Source organism: Perca flavescens, chromosome 8 (genome assembly GCF_004354835.1).
Source record: "Perca flavescens isolate YP-PL-M2 chromosome 8, PFLA_1.0, whole genome shotgun sequence".
NCBI classification, from domain to species: domain Eukaryota; kingdom Metazoa; phylum Chordata; class Actinopteri; order Perciformes; family Percidae; genus Perca; species Perca flavescens.
In genome coordinates, this window is record NC_041338.1 from 31,188,662 (window position 1) to 31,209,506 (window position 20,845).

Consider the following 20,845-nt stretch of genomic DNA (forward strand, 5'->3'; position numbering starts at 1 on the left):
GTCATCTCGTAGAGAGTTACTACAACATCCTGGTACTGAACGGCGTCCTGAGGGTCGTAGTCAGAGCCTGTCAGACTTTCCCTGACAACGCCAAGCTGCAAGCCGCCGCTCTCTCCTGTCTGGCTGACCTCAGTGAGGACGCACACTCCCATATGCTACATTGAACTTGATGCCTTGACCTCAACATCAGCACATATCAGTATTATACACAAGAAGAAAAATGACATTAGGGGACAAAAACACCATATTCTCTATATGTTCGGACTATGCTGATTTGATTTCAACATATCATCAGCCGTGTACCATATATCGCCATGACATGACTAGGCTGTGTTTCCAGGTTGTGCAATACATAGGGTATGTGTATCCTGAAGATTTAACCCAATTAAACTAAACAAACTACTAGTCTTTGACTTTGTTTGTAACCAACAAAATGCAGTTGGCTTTTTTAGCTATGATATGATCTACTGATTAGCAAAACAAGCTGACAAACAAAGTTCTCAGTAGGAAATTGCATAGAAATTGTCTATTCAATAGTGTTGAGTTGTATGTTTTTAAAGAACAGAAGCCCTTTGATGGTTAGATTTGATCTTGTACAGTGTTGTAATTCCGCCTTACTGTCTCCGTCTGTCAGCCGCAACCATCGTGCAGAACAAAGCGGTGGCCGAGCAGGGTCTGGAGGAAGGGGAGGAGGAGGAGAACAGGGGTAGGGAGGAGGTGGAAGACATGGGCCTGGGCTGGATGGAGGTCTGCTGTACGGCACTGGAGCTCCACGCTGCCGAGCCAGATGTTCAGGTCAGTCCCAAGTTTTTTTCTGGCCCTCAAGCTACAGACAATATTTAACATACAATCATTTATGAAAAAAATCAAAGTGTCTAACTTGTGCAAATCACTTTTGCTGCCTTAGGAAGCTGCAAGCTGGGCCATTCACAATCTGTTACTGCACGGAGCTGGAGTGAAGCATTCAGAAGAGGAACAGGAAGAGAGGTACACACATCTTTTACTCAATGTTTCCCCTATGTTGATTTTGAACTGGCGGCCCACCATGGCAAAATTTCTGCCACCAAGGTATCAGAAAAAGGGCTGTACAAAAAATTTGTGGTTGCCTTTTAAATTATCCTGCTGCTCACATTGCAATTTAACAAGTAGAACTATTCAGAGGTTATTGGACCCATCCAGTTTAACTCCACATACTGTTGTGTTAATGTAGTTTATTGTCAAAACGTTTGCTTTCTTCCGAGTCGACTATTAAAGGTGCCCTGCCATACAAAAACGTTTTTACTTGCATTTTTTGAAATATGTTAGGTCCATATGTGTTTGTGTTATGTTGTGAATGTGAAAATGAACTGCTACCTCCTCTGTCAGCTCTAGCCACTGAAAAGAAATAAGCAGAGAAATCAGGCCAATTACAAAAGCTGGTCAGTCTGACATTATGTTGCCTGAGCTCATTACTATTCATGAGCTCGCCCAGTTGGGCTGGGTAAAGGATTCTGACAGCCAGGCTCTCATTGGCTAGCTGTTAGCCAATCAGATTCAAACAGCTTAGCTCGTTGAATATTAATGAGAACTGGCAGAAATTGAGCTGAGTCAAGCCAATCTAGAATGGCTAGAAACAAGGTAACCAAGGCATTTTTTCCACAAAAAATGTTACAGAGTCCATGGTAGAACTTCAGACATTACCACGAAGTAATGAAATACGTGTGGCAGGGCACCTTTAAATGAACGGCTCCACCAAAAATGTCACCGCGGTGGGTCCGTTCTAAGTGTAGACCTGTTGTAGCTGTTAAGTGCCCTATAGTTCCTCTGTTCGGACAGACCTGCCCCCACTGCTAAATAAAATCCTAAAGGAAACACTGTCTTCTACAGATGTTTAAAACAGAAAAGCCCAAAAGAAATATAATAATTTATCCGTGACCTCTATTAGAATCAGGAAAATGCAGGACATCAAAGTTTGTTGGTTTAATTTAGTGCTGTGTTATCATGAGAGATGTTTAACAAGTATTTAACAATGTCTGATGTGAGAATGTAATGTAATTTTTTTGGATGTTGTGTGGTTGTTTTCAGGACTCCTGTTCACAGACAGTTGATGGCAGCCATGCTGCTCCACTCCTCCTCCCCCAGTGTGTTTCAAGCTGCTACCAGTGCCATTGCCACACTCCTCACACACAACAGTGAGTCTTCAACAGTCCACACTAAAGCAGCTATAATTGATATTTTAAACATAACAATGTATCAACCAAACTGCAACGTGAAAACAATGTGACGATGTGAAAGGAGTTGATCGTAGTGAACCTACAGAGAGTTATCACCCGAATGTGCAGCTCCGCTCGGCTTTATGGAGTTTTATAATGAGTTTTAGCTTAATGTTTAGCTGGCCGGCCCACAACTTTGCTGTCTTGGTTCATTCTTATAGCTCGCCTCTTATAGTGCCAAGGCTCTAAAAACCTATTGTACACTACCTGCTCAGCACCAAACAGCAGACAAACCTAGTTAGAGAGTAGCTGATGAACATAGCGGAGCATTTAGCCAGATATTTCTCTCAGGAATTGGTACAGACCAAAAACAGAGCTAACTAAAAGAGAGTGAATATTGAATTTGCATTCACCTGTTTACTAGTCTCGCATTGCCAGACCTTCTTCCACAGCGCTGCGGAGGAGGTTCTGGCTAGTCCACACAGCATTCCGGTGTTGGGAGAAAAACGTGCTCTGGTTTATTGGCATTTCTTTAAACCAATCACAATCGTCATGGGCGGTGCTAAGCGCCGAGCGGAGCCACGGTGCCGCTTCAAAATAGCCTCGAGAGGGAACTTGTTTTGGTGGAACGTGTACGTTCAAAGGTTGTTTTAGTCGGGCAACAGAAAACTCAGATTGGACAGATAGTCCAACTAGCTGTCTGGATTTACCCTGCAGAAATCTGAGGAGCAGTTAGCCATAGTCCTCAGAAATCCACCGGAGTTAAAAATTACAACACAAAGAAAGTGGAGGTATTGGGACATCGGAAAACGGACATTCGAAAAGAGTGACATCCGGCGGAATTTCCGGCAGAACGAGAGCAATCCCGGAAGTGGAACGTTGTGGCTATAGACTACCTGTTTGCTAAATTCCACATATCAACTTAAAAGGTGATGATATGCCTCCCAAGTTGCCAAAAAAAAATCTGTTATTGCAGGTTTAACATCCAAAAAAAAAAAAATTATATATATATATATATATATATATATATATATATATAATTTTTTTTTTTATATATATATATATATATAATTTTTTTTTTATATATATATATATATATATATATATATATATATATATATATATATATAAAATATATATATATATAATTATATATATATATATAATTTTTCTTTATATATATATATATATATATATATATTTTTTTTTTTTTATATATATGTATATATATATATATATATATATATATATATATTCTTGGCTCCTACAAGATTTGCTCTGCTCCGTTTGCAGGTAAAATGCGCTCTCTGCTGCTGTCCTCTGGCCTCCACGTCAACCTAGTGGAGATGATGAAGAGACATTCAACCTCAGCTGAAGTTTCAGTCAGCGCCTGTAAACTGCTCAACCTGCTCTTCCAGGGAAGGTGGGCACAAACCATTCTATGATGTCCTCCTTGTTGGTTTTAAAAAGAGTTCGTATAAATACCAAAAAATAAGCATGAGAAAAAAACAGACGCACTGAGTTTTTCACAGATCATCCACACTTTTTGTACTTTGTAGGACTTTTGTTTTCTGACTTATTAAAATACCAAGTCATGAACATCAAGCAACAATATCTTCTCAAAATGTTCAAAAATATTAATATTCATATTTGATTTACTGTATATCTGTAGGACAGCCAGTCTAGATGAGTTGACCATGGCCATGAGTCAGATCCTCAGCAGCATGAAGATACACAACTTCCAGCCAGAGGTCCAGCTGGAGGCTCTGCAGGCCAGCCTGGTCTTCCTCTGCCCGGGTAACATAAGTGCACTTTCTGTCGTGTCCATGCACGGTCCATAGGTGACCCGCCTGCCAATCAAATTATGGTTATACGCTGATCTTTTCGGTTAGATTTTTGGTGTTGTTGATTAAGTTATTTTGGTGTATTTCTATTACTCCAAGGTGGCTATTTCTGCTCATGCTAATTCATTCAACCTTTATTTATCCTGGAGAGAACATTGAGGGCGACCCTCATTTTCATTGTCATCGATTCAATGTCAGATTACAAAGACACAGAAAGTACAATCATAAGAAATATAGAAAGACAATAAAACATTCAGAATTGGAAAAAAGATTTGATGAATAAATTAGGATAATAGGGATGCAAAAGAAAATACACTTATGTAAAGCAGTTACAAGTAGATGTTTGCACATTTAGAACCAGATTTCTAAATTGTCCAAGAAACACAATTGAGTTGATTTTAAGAAAGTGCTGTAATTTGTTCCAGGAGTCGGGTGCACTAAAACTAAAAGCAGTTTTTTCCAAGTTCAGACCAAGCTCGTGGAACATGAAGTAATTAGTTTCACTAATCAGCATTTTCTTCATCAACACTGAATCAAATGACTGTGTGATGTGACATGAGTTGCTTGTAGTGATGTACCCATAGCAACTCATCACCAACTTTGCAGCTCTGCTGAGTCTGTTCGCCTCTTTTTTTAGCTCACTGTTTTGGGATTTTCATCAGTCTCACCTTATTTCCAGCAGCAGCAGGCAGCTGTTTTCTGTACACAAGCTCTGATAAACCCGCTGTACACAACCTGTCAAGCACCAAACATCAGACAGTTCTGTTAGCGACTAGCTGGTGAAGAAAGCGGAGCATCTAACAGATTAAGAAACACTAGCTAAAATGAGAGCGAATAATGGACTTGGATTCGTCAGGTGGACGGAAGCAAAAGTCCAGATGAATGCCAATGTTACTCCTCAGTAATCTGTAATGACATTATATGCTAGATCTGTGTCTTTCAATCCGTTGTGGAAATAAACTGTAGCTGTAATAGTGGGCATTGAATGAAATTTAGGCAATTGAATTGAAGGGGGGAACAGCTCTAAATACATTTGTGCATGTTTAGGGATCTGATAGTTCCAGCTACTGTTCAGGAAGGGTTCCGAAATGAGTTTCCATTTATAGTATGTAGTATTCTGCGAATACAAATGGAACAAAGCTGGTTAAGTGGAGCAGCTTAATTTGTTTCAATTTCTGTCAAAATGAGTTAATAGCGTGCCCTTCCTGTGCTCCAAGTACTGCACTCGTAACACTCCTTATTAGATTATTGATTGGTAACAGAGCGCTTGTGTGTAGGGTTGTTCCCCTCTTTGTCTTCACTTGTTTCCTTGGTGTGTTTGTATTCCTAGAAAGGAGTTTAAGGGAACACGGCGTCTCGGTCGCAGATCCCGACATGGCCGACGTGTCACTGAAGGTCCTAAAAAACCAGTGTGTGGTGGAAGGAGCTCACACCCTCTACCTGGAGGTTCTCAACAGGGTATGAACACACCGACCAACCCCAAAAATATTACCCATTTTCTTACAGCCTTTCCACACCATTTTGTCCTTGCGGGCTTTTAAAAAAAATGTGGCCTGATATAATATAATGAAATAGCACAGATATTACAGAAACCAACAAGAATATATGAAGGCAGAGTTTGAAAAACGCCCTCATGGGATTTCGTTTAGCACATAAAGAGAAGCAGTGAACAAATACTCAGCCACAGTACATATAGTTCTCATTCATTACATACTGTAGATTCAACAACATTTCATCCATTCATTGTAGAAATTACACAGTAGGTTGTCTTGTACCAGAACTTTGAAAGGGTGTAATTACATTAACAAAAATAATTTGCCAGTTGCTGTACTGGTATGAAGGAATGTTTGGTACCCCTCTGCCTGAGGGCTGGGTGGTTAACACTGACAAAAACAGCTTCTGAAAAGGGAAGAAACAAGAAAATAGGCATCACATGTCAGTGGGGAAGTCCAACCCCCATTATAAACTATAATAATTACAACCTTTAACTGCCTTTTGTGCCATATAAAGACTTTAGTTCCAAAATGTACATTTACGCAATTCCTTTTTATTTCTTTCTCTCTTATCTTTATGTCATAAGTAACAAAGGAAACAATACTGTTCACAATATACATAGAAGTAGAAGTTAAAGATCAGTTGAAGGTGAGAGGGGAAATCTAACTGCCATTTCCATTATCCCAACAACAATATAATAATTTTTTTTTCTTTTTTTCAATGTATAAATCATTCTCGGTCTTAGTAAAAAAAGTCAGTCTTTCCATTTCATTAATCTCTTGATGATTTAAAACCAAATATCTGCTGTCGGTGGGTCCAAAAAATAATTCTTTTTTTTAATTTTTTTATTTTTTACAGAATATGCTTGGTTAATGAAAGGACACTTGCACAGACTGAATCAAAAATCATAAACTTCAGGTTGTTTTTCCTAAGCTTTTTCGTGCTTAACAATTATAAAATAAACATTATAAAGTCAGTTGCCAGTTTATTAGGTACACCCAACAAATACTAATGCAGTCTAAGACAACGGTATGCAATAAATCTGACCTTCATGAAAGATATGATGTTCATTTTTTAACTGTTTTCGAGAGGTGTTAAATCAACGTTATGGTCATGCATTATGCTTATAGGTTTTTTTATAAATATTTTGTCCACCCCATTTATAGCAATGAGATTGTGGTAACATTTTGATATTAATTTAAGATTTTGAAGCATTTGTTTGTAAACTGCATTTCATTTACTGTTTTTTTTTTTTTTTTTGCTATCTAAAAACCCACAGTACTATAACATTGTCATATTTATTTTTTTACAATTATATGCGTTATTCAGCTACAGACACAGTATAAATATCTTCTACCAGCATGATGTCCAGCGCTGTTTGTGTCTGTGTGCAGTTCATCAGCAGCTCGACCATCCAGGCGTGCGGTCTGAAGGTGCTGTCTGCTCTGGCCGACTGCTCCGGTGCAGTCGACCTGCTCTGCCAGCAGGGGGCGATAGACACGGTGCTGCATACACTACAAATGTTCCCACAGGAACGAGGTACAGTAAAAAATTGTCATTAAAAATAGATTTTTTTCGGTTTTAATATTGAATTGGAGAGGAAAAATCTGCTAAATGTCTTAACCCTCCTGTTGTCCTCAGGTCAAATTTGACCCGTTTTCAAAAGGTTTTCTATATCAGAAATGTATGTTTCTTTCAACTAAATTATCAAAAGAAATAAAGTGGATGGTTCCGTACAACGCTCTTCACAAGTAAATTAAATGATCAGCTCACTACTTTCATTGAATTTGCGTGTTTGAGTCAACTTTATAGCATTTGAAAAGAAAGTGATAAAAGAACGTCAGAAAAGCGTCGAAAGAATCGACAAAAAAAGTGACTAAAACGTTAAACATTTCCAAAACGTCGGGAAAAGCAACAAAAGTGTCAAAAAAGACGACCAAAACATTGAAAAAAGTTTACATTCTGAAGCTGTAATTTTTATAAATCTAAAATGTGACATTTTCATTTCAAACAATGTGTGCTTTCATTTCAATTTTATACTTTTTCAAAAAAATAGCCATAATAGTTCCTGCTTTGTGTGTTTCCTTCAATTATTTATAAAATCACAAAAATAAGCACTTTTGAATCAGAAAAAATATCTCACCTTCAATATTTGAGCCTATTTACAGTGCACACCTTGCCAGTGAACTATGAGGACAAAAAAAAAATATCACAAAAAGGTCATACCGTGCTGCCCTACTCTACAGTGAAAGTCTGGGGACCTATGGCTAATAAATAATTTCACTTACAGAACATTATGCCCCCCCTCTTGAGTCCATAAAAGCAGATTTGGAGGTACTTTAGATGTAGTGAATGCGGTGAATGATGATCAGATCCAGAAGAAAAGTTAAATCTGCGTTTCTTTGACTAAAGGTTTGGATAGTGGAATTAAAAGACATTTCCCCATCGGAACATTTAAAATATGATTATTTCTATATTAAAGATGATTAGTCGTGCTTTTCGCTAACTTTCCCAACTTCTTCCAGAGATACACTACTGGGGTCTCACCCTGCTCAACTACCTCGTAACCAAGAAGAAGCTGTCGAGGATGATCGTACCTGTTCTGGCCTCCGTTGTGGTCGCCTCACTCATCCAGTACAGGGCAGAGTCGGAGATGCTCCTGAAGGTAACCTTTGAAACACAATGCATGTTAAATGATTTGGTTCTAATCTTTTGTCATCAAGTGCTAAACCCTAAAATCTTGTCCAGCTTGTCAAGAATTGGCAGTTAGATGGGCAACGCAACTCTCCACTGAAACTCACTAAATTATTTTAGAGTTAGCGTCTCTTTGAAGAAGTAGGACCAACTAAAACTAAAACACAAAATATGTTAAAATGTAATACATATTGTTACTGCCACGTCTAGCAGCCCTGCTTTAAACTTGAGAATTTTTTTACATATTTTGTCTCAGAATTACAAACCACGATAACATCTGTTTCCATATTTTTCCATATTCTCACCCTACTTTTTACATAACAGTTGTAGTCCAACAGGCAGCTTTCTTATGATGTTAAAGGTCCAGTGTGTAATGTGTTTAGTTTTTCATTATCAAAATCTGTGTTGCCCGTTCACAAACTTGTCCTTTTTCATGAATATTTACCACCACCATCAGTTCCAAGTATTCCTTTTGGCTTGAAATTTTACATTTGCATCCGCATGAACTGGGGTAGACGCTCCATATTCATGCTCCATCTTGAAATACGTTAGCCGGTAAGGGGCATACAGGACATACTGCTCCGCCTTTCGCGTTTTCGCTGTCGCATGATAAACTCACTGGTGCTGTTAATGCTGCTAATGGGTATCGTAGCTTCCCGGCCCCGGCAAGTTTGAAGCATAGGAAGAAGGAAACATGGAGGACCACACGTATTCAAAATCCAAATTTCAGGAACAGGAGTCTTCTTCTTCACCCAGAAAAATAAAAAGCATACTGAAAAGAGCAAGAGACCGGCTTTTTGAAGCGTGAAGGCTACCATAGCTGTAATACGTACAAGAGAGTTGATTGCGATATATGATCTCAACGCTAGATGGGAGAAATTCCACCACATTGGACCTTTAAATGTAGACGTAGATGTGATTTGATTGCTAGTGGTCTGGATAAAGAGATCCAGTCACAGTAGTGTAGACTTGCGATAGAGGCTGTTGTATGCTGTAAAGCCCTGTGATGCAAATTTGTATTTTGGGCTATATACTTTGAGTAAAATCGACTTGACTTCTCTTGACTGTTACTGATCTGTCTGTGGTTTTTGTGTCCCGCAGTGTTTTCAGGTGGCATTAAGGATGCTGGACGCCTGTTCAGGAGCAGCTGCTGAGCTGCAGAGAGAAGACTTTGACAGGCAGATCTTCCAACACCTCAGAGAGACTCCTGACCAGAACAACAATGCTGTGAGTTAGACAGTTAGACACGACAAAACCACTATTTCCTCCTCTTTTTTTCAGTTTCTATTTCTGTGTCTCTCACTTCTCACCACAGATTGTAATCAGGGGACTTGAAAACTGAATTTTCAAACAAATAGTTTAAAAAAAGCCTTTAACTTTTGGCGAGTATTTGTCTCTTAACTGCTACTTTCCAAAAGAACCAGGGCAGCTTTTTTTTCCTAGATTCATGACTTTTCCATTCTGTCATAAAATGCACAAATTTCTTTCGGTAACACTTTACTTGAAGGTATCTACAGAAGAGTGACATGACACTGTCATGACACATGAACTCTAACCCCTAACCCTAACCATAACTTGTCATGACAAAAAGCGAATGACACTTAATAACAGAAGCGTTATGTCATAAACGTTTATCAGTTGTTTATAATGTTTATGACACATTCATGACAGTGTCATGTCATTCTTATGTAGATACCTTCAGGTAAAGTGTAACCTTTCTTTCTTTAAAAAACGAGACAAAAATGACATCTACAAGGAAATATCAAGAGTTTTAGTCTCAGTCACATACTATGTATCAGCATGTTTAATTTTCTCTCCTCCCATTCTGTCTGCTGTCTGCTGTCAAGCTGCGTAAATCGGTGTGCCTGGCTCTGTCTAAGATGTGGTGCGACTCACAGCTCCATTACAGCATGCTGGAAAAGGCCTGCGAGGACGGAGACACAACATTGGCTGAATGTCTGATCGAGCTGGGCGCAGACATCAATGGGAAAACCAAAACAGAATCGCTCATCTACCAGGTCAGAGGTCCCAAAACCTCACATGCCAGGGTTAGGGAAAGTTTAGTCTCGCATTGCCAGACCTTCCTCCACAGTGCTACATAGGAGGGTCTGGCTAGTCCACACATCATTCCGGGATGGGAGAAAAACATGCTCTGCTTTATTGGCATTTCTTTAAACCAATAACAATCGTCTTGGGCTGTGCTAAGCGCCCGAAGGAGCCACAGGGCCTCTGCAAAATAGCCTCGGGAAGGAACTTGTTTTGGTCAAAAATGTGTACGTTCAAGAGTTGTTTTAGTCGTGCAACAGAAACCTCAGATTGGACAGATAGTCTAGCTAGCTGTCTGGATTTACCCTGCAGAGATCTGAGGGGCAGTCAACCATAGTCCTCATGAATCCACCTGAGTTTGGAATTACAACACAAAGAAAGCGGAAGGTAACGGACATCCGGCCAAAAAGAGTGACATCCGGCAAAATTTCCGGACCAAATTAACGGACCAATCCCAGAAATGGAACGTTGTGGATTTAGACTAGGGAAAGTTAGACAAATGTTGTCATGTTTGTCAAATCAGATCATGTTTAATTTGTTGAGGGAAATTATGGTTTCACTCCTGACACTCTGTGTTCTTTTAGCATATTATCTCAAAACAGAATTCAAAAACTCTTGTTTTGAAAACAGATGTGGGATATTTGGGATATATTTGGACATTTTTCACATTAATGGCATGGTTCTTTAAGATTGGCAGTTGCTTGGTCAACCACTTCGGTCCAGACCGATATGTCTAACTATTCGATGGACTGCTATAGAATTTGGTACACAAAAAATGAATGAATTGTAATAATAATGTTGACTGGACAACATTTTGTTTTGTCCATAGCTTGCAATTGTTGGCATGCTAACACTCTGAACAAACATACCTGCTAAACACCAGCGTGTTAGCGTTGTTATGTGAGCATGTTAGCATGCTGACGTTAGCATTTAGCTCAAACACTTCTTGTGTAAACTACAAACCTGAAAAACAATATACTTAAGTTCAAGTTCAAGTTACTTTATTTATACCCGGAGGTAGATTTTGTTTGCAGTAGAATCATCACATTATCCCACATCCTCACATTATCACACATCATCAGAAAAGTTCTTATCGGTCCAGAATAAGATAATACATAAACCTACATAAAAAACGAGTAAACACTTGTGCAAAATAACTTGTTCCTCAATGTAATGGCTACAGGAACAAAACTGTTTTGTGTCTTTTTGTTTTACACCTGGGGATCATAAACCTACGTCCAGAGGGTAAAAGCTGGAATTCTGTGTGCAGTGAATGAGAAGTGTTGTTTAAAATTGAACTAGTTATGCGCTGTACCTGTTTTGTGTACAGGGTCTCCACGTTAGGCTGTGGCTCGCCAATCAGCCTGCTAGACCACTTTACTACTTGGTTGAGTGAGTTTTTATTTTTCACATTGAGGTTCCCAAACCAGGCTGCTAGCGCAAATGTTAAAACAGATTCAATAAAAGCGTTATAAAAAAGGATCATGATGGATTTATCAACATGGAATTTACCCAGTTTCCTCAAACAAAACAGGGGCTGATGCCCTTTTTTATGTCACAGTTAGTTTCAAATGTGAGTTTGGAGTCTATTATCATCCCCAGATATTTATACGAATCCACACATTCAACAGTTTGACCATTGATTGCTGTAGTTTCTTGTGTTTGAATTGTTTTTTTCCTAAAATCAATCAGCATGTCATTTGTTTTAACTACATTTAGTTGATTGTGAGACGCGTCACACCATTCAACAAAGTCATTTACGACTGGACCGTGACCTGTTTCACTGTCTTGGAGCAGGCTGACAATAACTGAGTCATCTGCGTATTTAATTATAGTCCTGTTTTCCCACCTGCTCTGGCATATATTTGTGTACAGGATGAAAAGCAGAGGTGAAAGTACACATCCTTGTGGAGAGCCTGTTGATTTACAGATTCTTTCAGAAATACCATTCACTCTCACTCTCTGCGTCCTGTTTGTTAGAAAATTAAGGATCCAGCCTACCAGGTTATTGCTCAGATCAAACTGTTCTAGCAGCCTTGTAGTTAAAATATGAGGTTGAATTGTATTAAAAGCTGAGGAGACGTCAATAAATAAAAGTCTGGCATGAGAGCCATTTTTATCTAAATGCTTAAAAAGTAAATTAAGTAGAGTGACTGTGGCATCTTCCACCCCCCTGCGGGTTCTATAAGCAAATTGCAGAGGGTCAAGTAAATGCTTATTTGATGATAATGCTGAAACTTTTAAAAGAACCGTTAGTCAGTGGATCAGCAGAATGTGGTTGTTTGATGTGGTGAATGGTACATTCTCTTATCTGTATTGGTGTCATAAATTGTTAAAATGTTGCCTTCCTGAAGATTTAAATGTGTGAACCTACCTTGAACCAATCCTCTTTTCCTCTGGTGCCCCTTTCTTATCTATCTACTCTTACGTCATCGAAGTGAATGGAGCAGTTCTTAGAAAATGTACATAGTCTTGTGTGTCTCCTAAACCTTGAGAACATTGTGAACTCAGCCCTCCTTCGGATCACTATGTTCTCTGAGATCTCGTAACTGCTTTTAACAGTCAGCTCACAGAGGTCAAGCCAGTAGCTACAGATAGCTTTATTTATCCCCAAAGGGCAATTCACTTTCTACAGCCCACTGAGACATACACACACTTATACTACCAGTAATCAGTGACAGAGGGAGCACAACAACAAAAAAAAGGTGCGAGAAAAAGTATGCAAGAAGAAAATATTTGAAATAAGAACTGAACAAATACAATAAAAAGGGATAAAATAAAACGTGTGCCAAGTGTATGGCACATAACAAATTACAGTGCACCAATTTTAAACCCATATAACCGATATGAGGTTTGTGCAAAATACCATTTCATTCAAGTAGACTTCCATTCAAGATATCTAGGGATGATGAATAGGATAATTAAACAATAAAAACAAATTGTAATCGGATTATTTCATAACATTTGTTATTTAATAAGTAGAAATACTTCATATTTCCTGGTTCCAGCTTTTTTTTTTTTTGTGGGGATCAAGTCTTAATTTTTGCCAAAGCAACGCAAATCGCCTGGAATTGATTTTGGTGATTTTGCAGTATAGGACAAGGATGACAACACATCAGACAGGACAGATACAAAAAAAACAGCAGATTTAAAATAAAGAGACAAATGGGTTGCTACCAATTGCTGCTTTTCTCCGTTGTATTTGATTGTAAAATGAAAAATAACTTTTTCTGCCGCTGATGAGACAAAGTAGGCAATTTAAATTTTTGAAAACATTAGCTAAAGCACTGGTAACTTGTAATGGACATTTGTTTGGGTTTTCGTTGTTTGTTTTAGATATTTTATAGACTAATATAAAATGCTGGGAACAATTAGAAAAATGTTTGATACAGTGCCAATACAAATAGTACAGCTAACAAAACTCCCAATGCAACCAGACACGTCAGGCCAGGTGTTGGTACTGGACAGCTGTCGATTCTCTGTGCCAATACCTTTTTTCAAACTCTACCAAAATTCAGTTTCAATACTCAGCCCCACTAATCCATAGAATAATTATTAGAGTTCAATCTCAATCACTATCTCCGTGCTTTCTTTTTCAGGTGTGTGAGCGAGGCGGCCCTCTGGAGCTGGTGGAGCTCCTGCTCAGCCGAGGTGCCCACGAGCAGCACCTCCGCAGGGCTCTGGCTGTGAGCGTGAAGCGGGGCGAAGGACCCACAGTCATTCAGCTGCTGGGCCGTCTGGGTCTGGACCTCAACAACAGCGCCCTCTGCCTCGGGGGCTTCCGGCTGGGCCGCCTGGACGCCGCCTGGCTCAGCCCCCTGCTGACGGAAAGAGGCAGAACATGCAGTCTCCGTTACAAGAACAGTGAGTAGGAGTTGATGCTTTATTTCTGTTTTATATGTTTTATACCATTGTAAATTCAGGTTTTGGACAAAACAAGTAATTTGAAGGCGACCTTTCTGACATTTTCTCGAACAAGCAGTCGATCAGTTATTTGAAAAAAAAAGAATTCAGAGATGGAATAGGTATTTAGTTGCAGCCCCGTCCTAATGTACATGTACCGTGTTTTGTCTTTAAGGTAAAGGTATGAGTTTGGCGAGGTACATTCAGTCTTTCCAGAGGTCCAAGAGTCTCGGCGGTCCTCCGAGATCTCTGGGCGACCCGTGTCTCACGTCTGGCTACATTTCTGACGATAGCGACGACTCCAGCTTCAGCTTCGTCTCCATGGACGACAGTTTATTCGACGATATGGAGAGTGATGGTAAAGTTCAGAGATGTCAGACTTTTATGCCACACGGAGCACAATAATCAGGAGTCAAAATTAGTTGGAAAAAGTAACGGTTTAACCTATATAAATGAATATGATCCACTGTTCAGTTCCAACACAGGCAGCAAATGTCATCAGATGCGAAGTGGAACTTTATTACATTTATACGCCTCCATAACAGAAATACATAGTAGATGTAATTCTACTAAAACTGAACTGAGGAGAACTAATCTGTTAAACTTTAGACTGTAGTTCTATTGTGCTCCAGCAGTTGAAACAGTAATAGCTCTTCACTGTAACTTTGTTTTCTCAGACACACCACTGAAGTTCATACTCGGTAATATCCTGCTTTTTTTCCACTTCAGTAATTAACACAACGTCATCCATCTGAACTTTTTGTCACAGTCTGTTAAAGACTGCGTTAAAGAAGCCACATTGATTAGTTGTAGATGTTTTTGAGCTGTGATCAGTCTCAGTGTATTACTGTGATGTGTAGTGATGCTCATCTGGAGTGTGACCACTTACTTCAAAAGATCAGAATCTGAAAATACAGCCCGTCCTCCTGCAGCTCTCCCCTTCCCTGTCCCATGCCACTCCCTTCATACAGTAACTAGTACCATAACCATTCATATCAAACATCCCAATCGTGATTGTAATCCCGATGCCCTTATATAGCAGCAATTCTATGAGAATCATCCTCCTATTTTCTTTGGAATCTTGTGAACCTGTAAAGCCCTCTGAGATGAAATTCTGTGATTCGAGGCTCTAGCTACATAAACCTAAACTTGACTTAGCCGCTAATGAGCCTTTGGCTACGGTTAGCAGAAACTATCCGCAACATTTTCTCTCCATCTCTGAAATGCTTCACCGATATTGACACATGTTTATTGCGTTGATTGTCATTCTCTATTTTAGACCCTTTTTTGAGAAGTCCGTCTTCCCTTTTTTTGCGTTCCTTTGCAGCGTGACAGTTGTTGCCAATGCTGGAATATCAACTTTTTCTACAGGATTTTCCGCCATTGAATCAGGCTTTCGCCATCTGAAGGGACGTGCACGCGCATCTGCATTTGTAGAATGAGAGAATAGGAACGCTTTCTCTCTCTAAAATGACCTGTGATTGGCCAAAGTCTCCCGTCACAGGCTAGATATTCTCAAGCCTAAATGTAGAGCCAAGAGGAGTTGCAGAAGTCTAGTTTTCTCTTGGGCCACTTTAATCACAATATGCTGATTATGGATTTGTTTTATGTGATTATATAGTGCCTCACATGATATAAATATGAGCATCTACAGAGGCTCTCTGTAAAGCGTGCGTTTGTCATTGCCTGTGAATAGATTTGTCGCAATATGCATCTGTCTGGAAGATTTTTTTTAGCTCAGTAGTCTTAGGCTAAAAAGATTTTTATTTTTTTTAAATCAATGGAAATAGCTTATCAAAAAAATAATGCAATTAAAAGTTTGAGGTGAAAATTGTAGAATATAAGGATAATTGAAGAATAAACAAAGACAAAAATGTGGGCTTTGAGTAGCAACAACTTTCATATTGAAAATGATAATCAGTACCGTTTTGAAAATTAAAGTTTATCGGTGTTTTAAGCCCCGAACGTCACTAGGATTAGGTTATGGTTATGGTTATGGTTAGGGTTAAGGTTAGGTGCCTTGAAGTCAACGGTCGCAGCGCTGCCTGGAAGGAGTTTGGGGCTTAAAACGCCATCAAGCAAAATTAAATGACACGGGGGAACGGTAACAAACCTGAACCTCAAACTGAGAGGAAAATACAGTTCTGTGGCAGTGAAATGATATATGAGGTAGTTTGGTTTGAATTGGTTTCTAAAATGAAATGTTGTGTACCTTCTGATGATAATAATGTGAGCTTCTCCTTCTCCAGGGAGTGATTCCCTGTCAGGGGTTCTGTCTCCAAAGCCGCATAATAATTCAACAGAAGAGTTGAGGGAAGGGTCCTTCAAAAGGAAGCAGGGGCGCCGCAGACATGCCAGTGCAGAGGTACCGTATAACATCTTCATTTACATCTTGTGTTTAGGACAGTGGTCAGAATATTGTTTTTGCTGGAGTGCGTTAAAATTAACATCATAAAGGATAGGATTTTAATTACTTTTAAACCTACATTGTGTAATTTTTTGAATTGATTCTTAGCAAAAACCTGTTTGTCCTTTCACAAATATGCTCATTCATGTGTAATTACTTCCACCAACTAATCAATCAGCCATGTAGCGCCTCCATCTTTAAAATACAGTAGCCAAAGAGGGACATACCTATGCATTTCGCCCTCTTACACCTATTGGCACCGTGACGAACGCCAGGGGGAGATGACTCGCCAGGGAAGCGAAAAAGAGAATTAAAACGACAACGCGACAGGCAAAGCAACAAGACCAAAGTTAATATCGGAGTGGCTAGAACAGCTGCGTGTAAACGACGGAGAGAGCTAATTTAGGGTTCGGCCACCGTAGGAGGAAAGGCTAGAAAGTAATATTCAGTTAGTTGTCATATACAATTTCACCACTAGATGGGAGAAATTCTTACACAATGTAGCTTTAAGTACCCAAATTTACGCCTCTTCCCTCACTGTTAGTTTTTCTCTCTGGTGTTTTTCTTCTTTCGCAGAGTGGTCCAACTGAGAAGGAACACAGCGAGCATGTACACAGAAGATACGGAAGGACTGGCTCAAGCCAAAAAGGTTCAGATCCATCAACTTCTACTGATTTTAAAAAGCATTTTTCTTTAAATAATCATTTATTTGATATAGCACCTTTTACAGACCGAAAATAAACAAGCAAAAAAAGAGAGTTCTTACTACAATTTAAAGGATACTCACTCTGCCAACTAACAGATGAAAAAAGGAGGTCAAGTTAGGTGTACATTTCAAAACATGTTATTTTGCCATCCATAATTATTCCAGTTTAAGTTGGATAATGCACAAAGTTTTAGTTTTTCTAAAAGGGTTTTTCTGAGCAGCAATTTCTTGTTTTTGTTTCAACAGAGGCCCAAAACATCTTGCTCTACACACATTTTGCCGATGTGATATCTTTTTCACCTATGGGGCAGTCTTTCCATCAGATTTTAGCTAACAATTTACCCCCCCCCCCCCTCAGTGTTTGGATTTGCCGAGAGCTCTCCTGCTCTGCCCAAAGAGAAGGAAAGGATCCGCCTTCTGGACCTGTCGGGGAACGAGTTGGACTCCCTGTCCTGTCTGATGGATGATGGCTTCGTCCAGCAGCAGCTGGGCCATCTCCTCCGTCTGGACCTCAGCCACAACAGACTGCTGGAGTTTCCCTCAGCTCTTTGTCAGGTGGCATCCAATCCTACCCGAATCACTAGACTGCATCAAATAGTAAAAGGAACGTGTACACTGAACCTTTTTTTTTCTGTTTTTTTGTTTGACAGAGTTTGAAGAGTCTGACTCGGTTGGACCTGCAGGGCAACCAGCTCCAGTCGCTGCCAGTGGAGCTGCTGTCTCTGCTCTCACTGAGCATGCTGAACGTCTCGCGTAACTGTGTGGGTCCCCTGCTGACCTTTGACCCTGCTGTCACCTGCCGATCACTGCGGCAGCTCAATCTTTCTTTCAACAAAATTACCACGTTCCCTCACGAGCTGGGCCGCGCCACCAGTCAACTGGAGGAGCTGTTTATGGAAGGGTAGGCTGCTGGTTTGAATTCTCAGATGAGCAGGGAATCGAAGAGTTCAGCGTGGCTGTATGACACTCAAGTGTAGTGTTGTAGTGTTTTCTATTTGAGCACTACTACAGTATGTAGTTATGAAGTCAGTCTGGCAGTTAGTAAGTGAAAGCACCCACACGAATGTCCCTTTTTATTGTTTTGATGCGTTGGTTGCTATGAAAATGACAAAAACACATTATAAGATTTTCTCTGGACTTTTGCATTTCAGATAGAAGGACATGTGGCATTTTGAAATTATCAAATTGGATTTTCACATTTTATTGCATAGCAGAACACTGGGTATGTCTCCAGTGATTATGGGGTATTTCCAGAGATGGGCCAACACGTTAATGGTCTACTTCTTTTGTGTATAAGTCGTGGCTTCTGATATAAACTTCTATATCAGGCCAGAGATGTAATAAGATTGTTGTCTGTTGTAAATCTAAATCATAGTAAACATTATTTAATTTTCTTTATGGGGCAGATTTCTCAGATACAGTTTGAGATTATTTTAGCAATCCTTTCTTTTTATTATGACATCCAACAATGGTCCTGGTTGAGGTTATATGCACTGTAACCATTTGGCTACATGGTTAGGATTTTTCTTTTCAAGTAAGTGCAGTAGTAGTTCATAAAAAATAGTAATAATGTAAAGAAATTCTTCAAAACAGAAATGTCCTAGACCAGCACCAAAGACTAGGCCCATGGCCTGACTTTCCAACAAATTTTGTTGAAGTGATAAATTATGTTTTTGACATGTTCTGCTCCCTAACAAACCGGTTTTAAAACATAATAATTAGCATCTCATTCTCCTCCACGCAGTCATACTCGTTATTTTTATGTGCTGAATAACTTAGGACAAATCTAACTTTTTTGTATTCATGTCAAATCAGGTTCCTCAGCAAAAACATAACCATACTATTTTATGACAGCATCATGCATCCATATGTCTAATTGCAGAATGGTTTCCTTCTCTTTTCAGTAACAGTATAACTGAGCTTTGTGTGCCTCTGATTCTGCCCGAGATCAAGCTGCTCGATGTGAGCAAGAACAGCTTGGAGACCATTTCTCCAGACTTCCTGACCGCCTGCCCCAAACTAGAAACTTTCAGTGCCTCCATGAACAAAATCTGTGAGTACTATTAAGTGATTATTAGATAGAAAAATCTGCAATTGAAAAGCATTGGGCCTTCTTCATCTGCCTGCTATGTACTCTGAAATACACTTAAGTACCACGTGACTAAGATTCCGTGGACAGACCAAGTAAACGCCCAGTTTTAGAGAATATTTAAGCAAAACGGAATTACTGTTCCCTCCAAAACACATTAGAATCAGACTGTTGGCATAGCTGTAAAGGCATTTTACATTTTCAAAAGAATTCATTTAATTACAACACCCCTATCAGGATATTTAAAAACTGAAAAAAAGAGCTTTTATCAAATTTGTCAGTCAAAGATATTAGATATTAGCTTCATAGACCAGTTCATTTATTTGAAAAATGGATCCATACAATCTTGACAAATTTAGTGTTGAATTTCAGGAGAGGATTTTTTTTTTTCTCCAAAATGCAATGAGCAATTGTTCTACATTCATATTTTGTGACGTGGAGACACAAAATATGAACGTAATGCTTCTTGCATCTTTTATTTGACCGATACTTAGACTGATGGACTAAATGTTTTGGGACCTCTTAGGTAGGATTAGGGTAGTTATGGTTTCTCTTTTCTTTTTGTGTAGGTTGTAAATGTTATTGTATAATACATTTTTATTCAAACAATATGATTGCATTTATATGTGTATTATTTGCTAGTGTCTGGGCCCCTTTACTTACACAAGCTTTAAATAGCTTACCAGGGTGTCCCATTTCACATAACTGCATTATAACTTATGATTGTACTTGTCTTTTAACTTTTGTGAATAAATTGAACCTGAACCTGAACCTGAAACATCTTTACTCTCCTCTCCAGGTTCCGTGTCACATCTCCCATCCAAGATCACCACACTGAAACTAGCAAACAACAGCTTTACTTGCGTTCCTGAGGCGATCCTTAATCTCCCAAAGTAAGTCAGATACTCAGCTGGTTTTCACATTTCCATATCGCTATCACAATGTCCCATGGACACGAACTAACTCTCAAAGCTTGATTTTACCTTTTTATAATAAAGATTCCATGCATCCCTCTTCTTATGGTACAAACGTTTTTTACTTGTGCGTGTCCAGCTTGCGGTCAGTGGACATGAGAACCAACAGCATCGCTGATCTGCCTGGCCCGGGACTCTGGGAGTCCAGCAACCTCAGAGAGCTGATGTTCAGTCAGAACTGTATCAAAGTTCTGGATCTGAGTGGGCCGACCTACAAATGGACCAGACTGGAGAAACTCCACCTGAGTGACAACAAGCTCACTGAGGTAAAGTTTACATGCTTTACTTTAGCTATCATGAGCCCTTATTGGAGGGTTGCTGGTTCAAGTCCCCGTATGGAGTGTGGACTGGTAGCTGGAGAGATGGCAGTTCACCTCCTGGGCACTGCCAAGGTGCTCTTGAGCAAGGCACGGACCTGAGCATGTGCGTGTATTGCAAATATTATGTGGCCGCGTTGGCTCAGTGGTAGAGCAGGCGCACATATGCTGTACTGAGA

At 39.5% G+C, this 20,845-nt stretch overlaps 1 protein-coding gene across 2 annotated transcripts in view; it reads left to right on the top strand.

Moving 5' to 3' along the window:
- Window positions 1-20,845, top strand: part of lrrk2 (leucine-rich repeat kinase 2) — a 48,221-nt gene that overhangs the window by 8,718 nt on the left and 18,658 nt on the right. For both annotated transcript variants that reach the window (XM_028584557.1, XM_028584556.1), the window contains 20 exons: window positions 13-132; window positions 635-795; window positions 908-987; window positions 2,065-2,171; window positions 3,486-3,615; window positions 3,865-3,989; window positions 5,367-5,494; window positions 6,925-7,069; window positions 8,056-8,195; window positions 9,326-9,451; window positions 10,072-10,242; window positions 13,870-14,134; window positions 14,349-14,531; window positions 16,423-16,538; window positions 17,157-17,229; window positions 17,645-17,841; window positions 17,937-18,187; window positions 19,191-19,339; window positions 20,175-20,268; window positions 20,429-20,615. In XM_028584557.1, coding sequence (XP_028440358.1) covers window positions 13-132; window positions 635-795; window positions 908-987; window positions 2,065-2,171; window positions 3,486-3,615; window positions 3,865-3,989; window positions 5,367-5,494; window positions 6,925-7,069; window positions 8,056-8,195; window positions 9,326-9,451; window positions 10,072-10,242; window positions 13,870-14,134; window positions 14,349-14,531; window positions 16,423-16,538; window positions 17,157-17,229; window positions 17,645-17,841; window positions 17,937-18,187; window positions 19,191-19,339; window positions 20,175-20,268; window positions 20,429-20,615 — 2,948 coding nt within the window. The remainder of the gene's footprint in view (window positions 1-12; window positions 133-634; window positions 796-907; window positions 988-2,064; window positions 2,172-3,485; window positions 3,616-3,864; window positions 3,990-5,366; window positions 5,495-6,924; window positions 7,070-8,055; window positions 8,196-9,325; window positions 9,452-10,071; window positions 10,243-13,869; window positions 14,135-14,348; window positions 14,532-16,422; window positions 16,539-17,156; window positions 17,230-17,644; window positions 17,842-17,936; window positions 18,188-19,190; window positions 19,340-20,174; window positions 20,269-20,428; window positions 20,616-20,845) is intronic.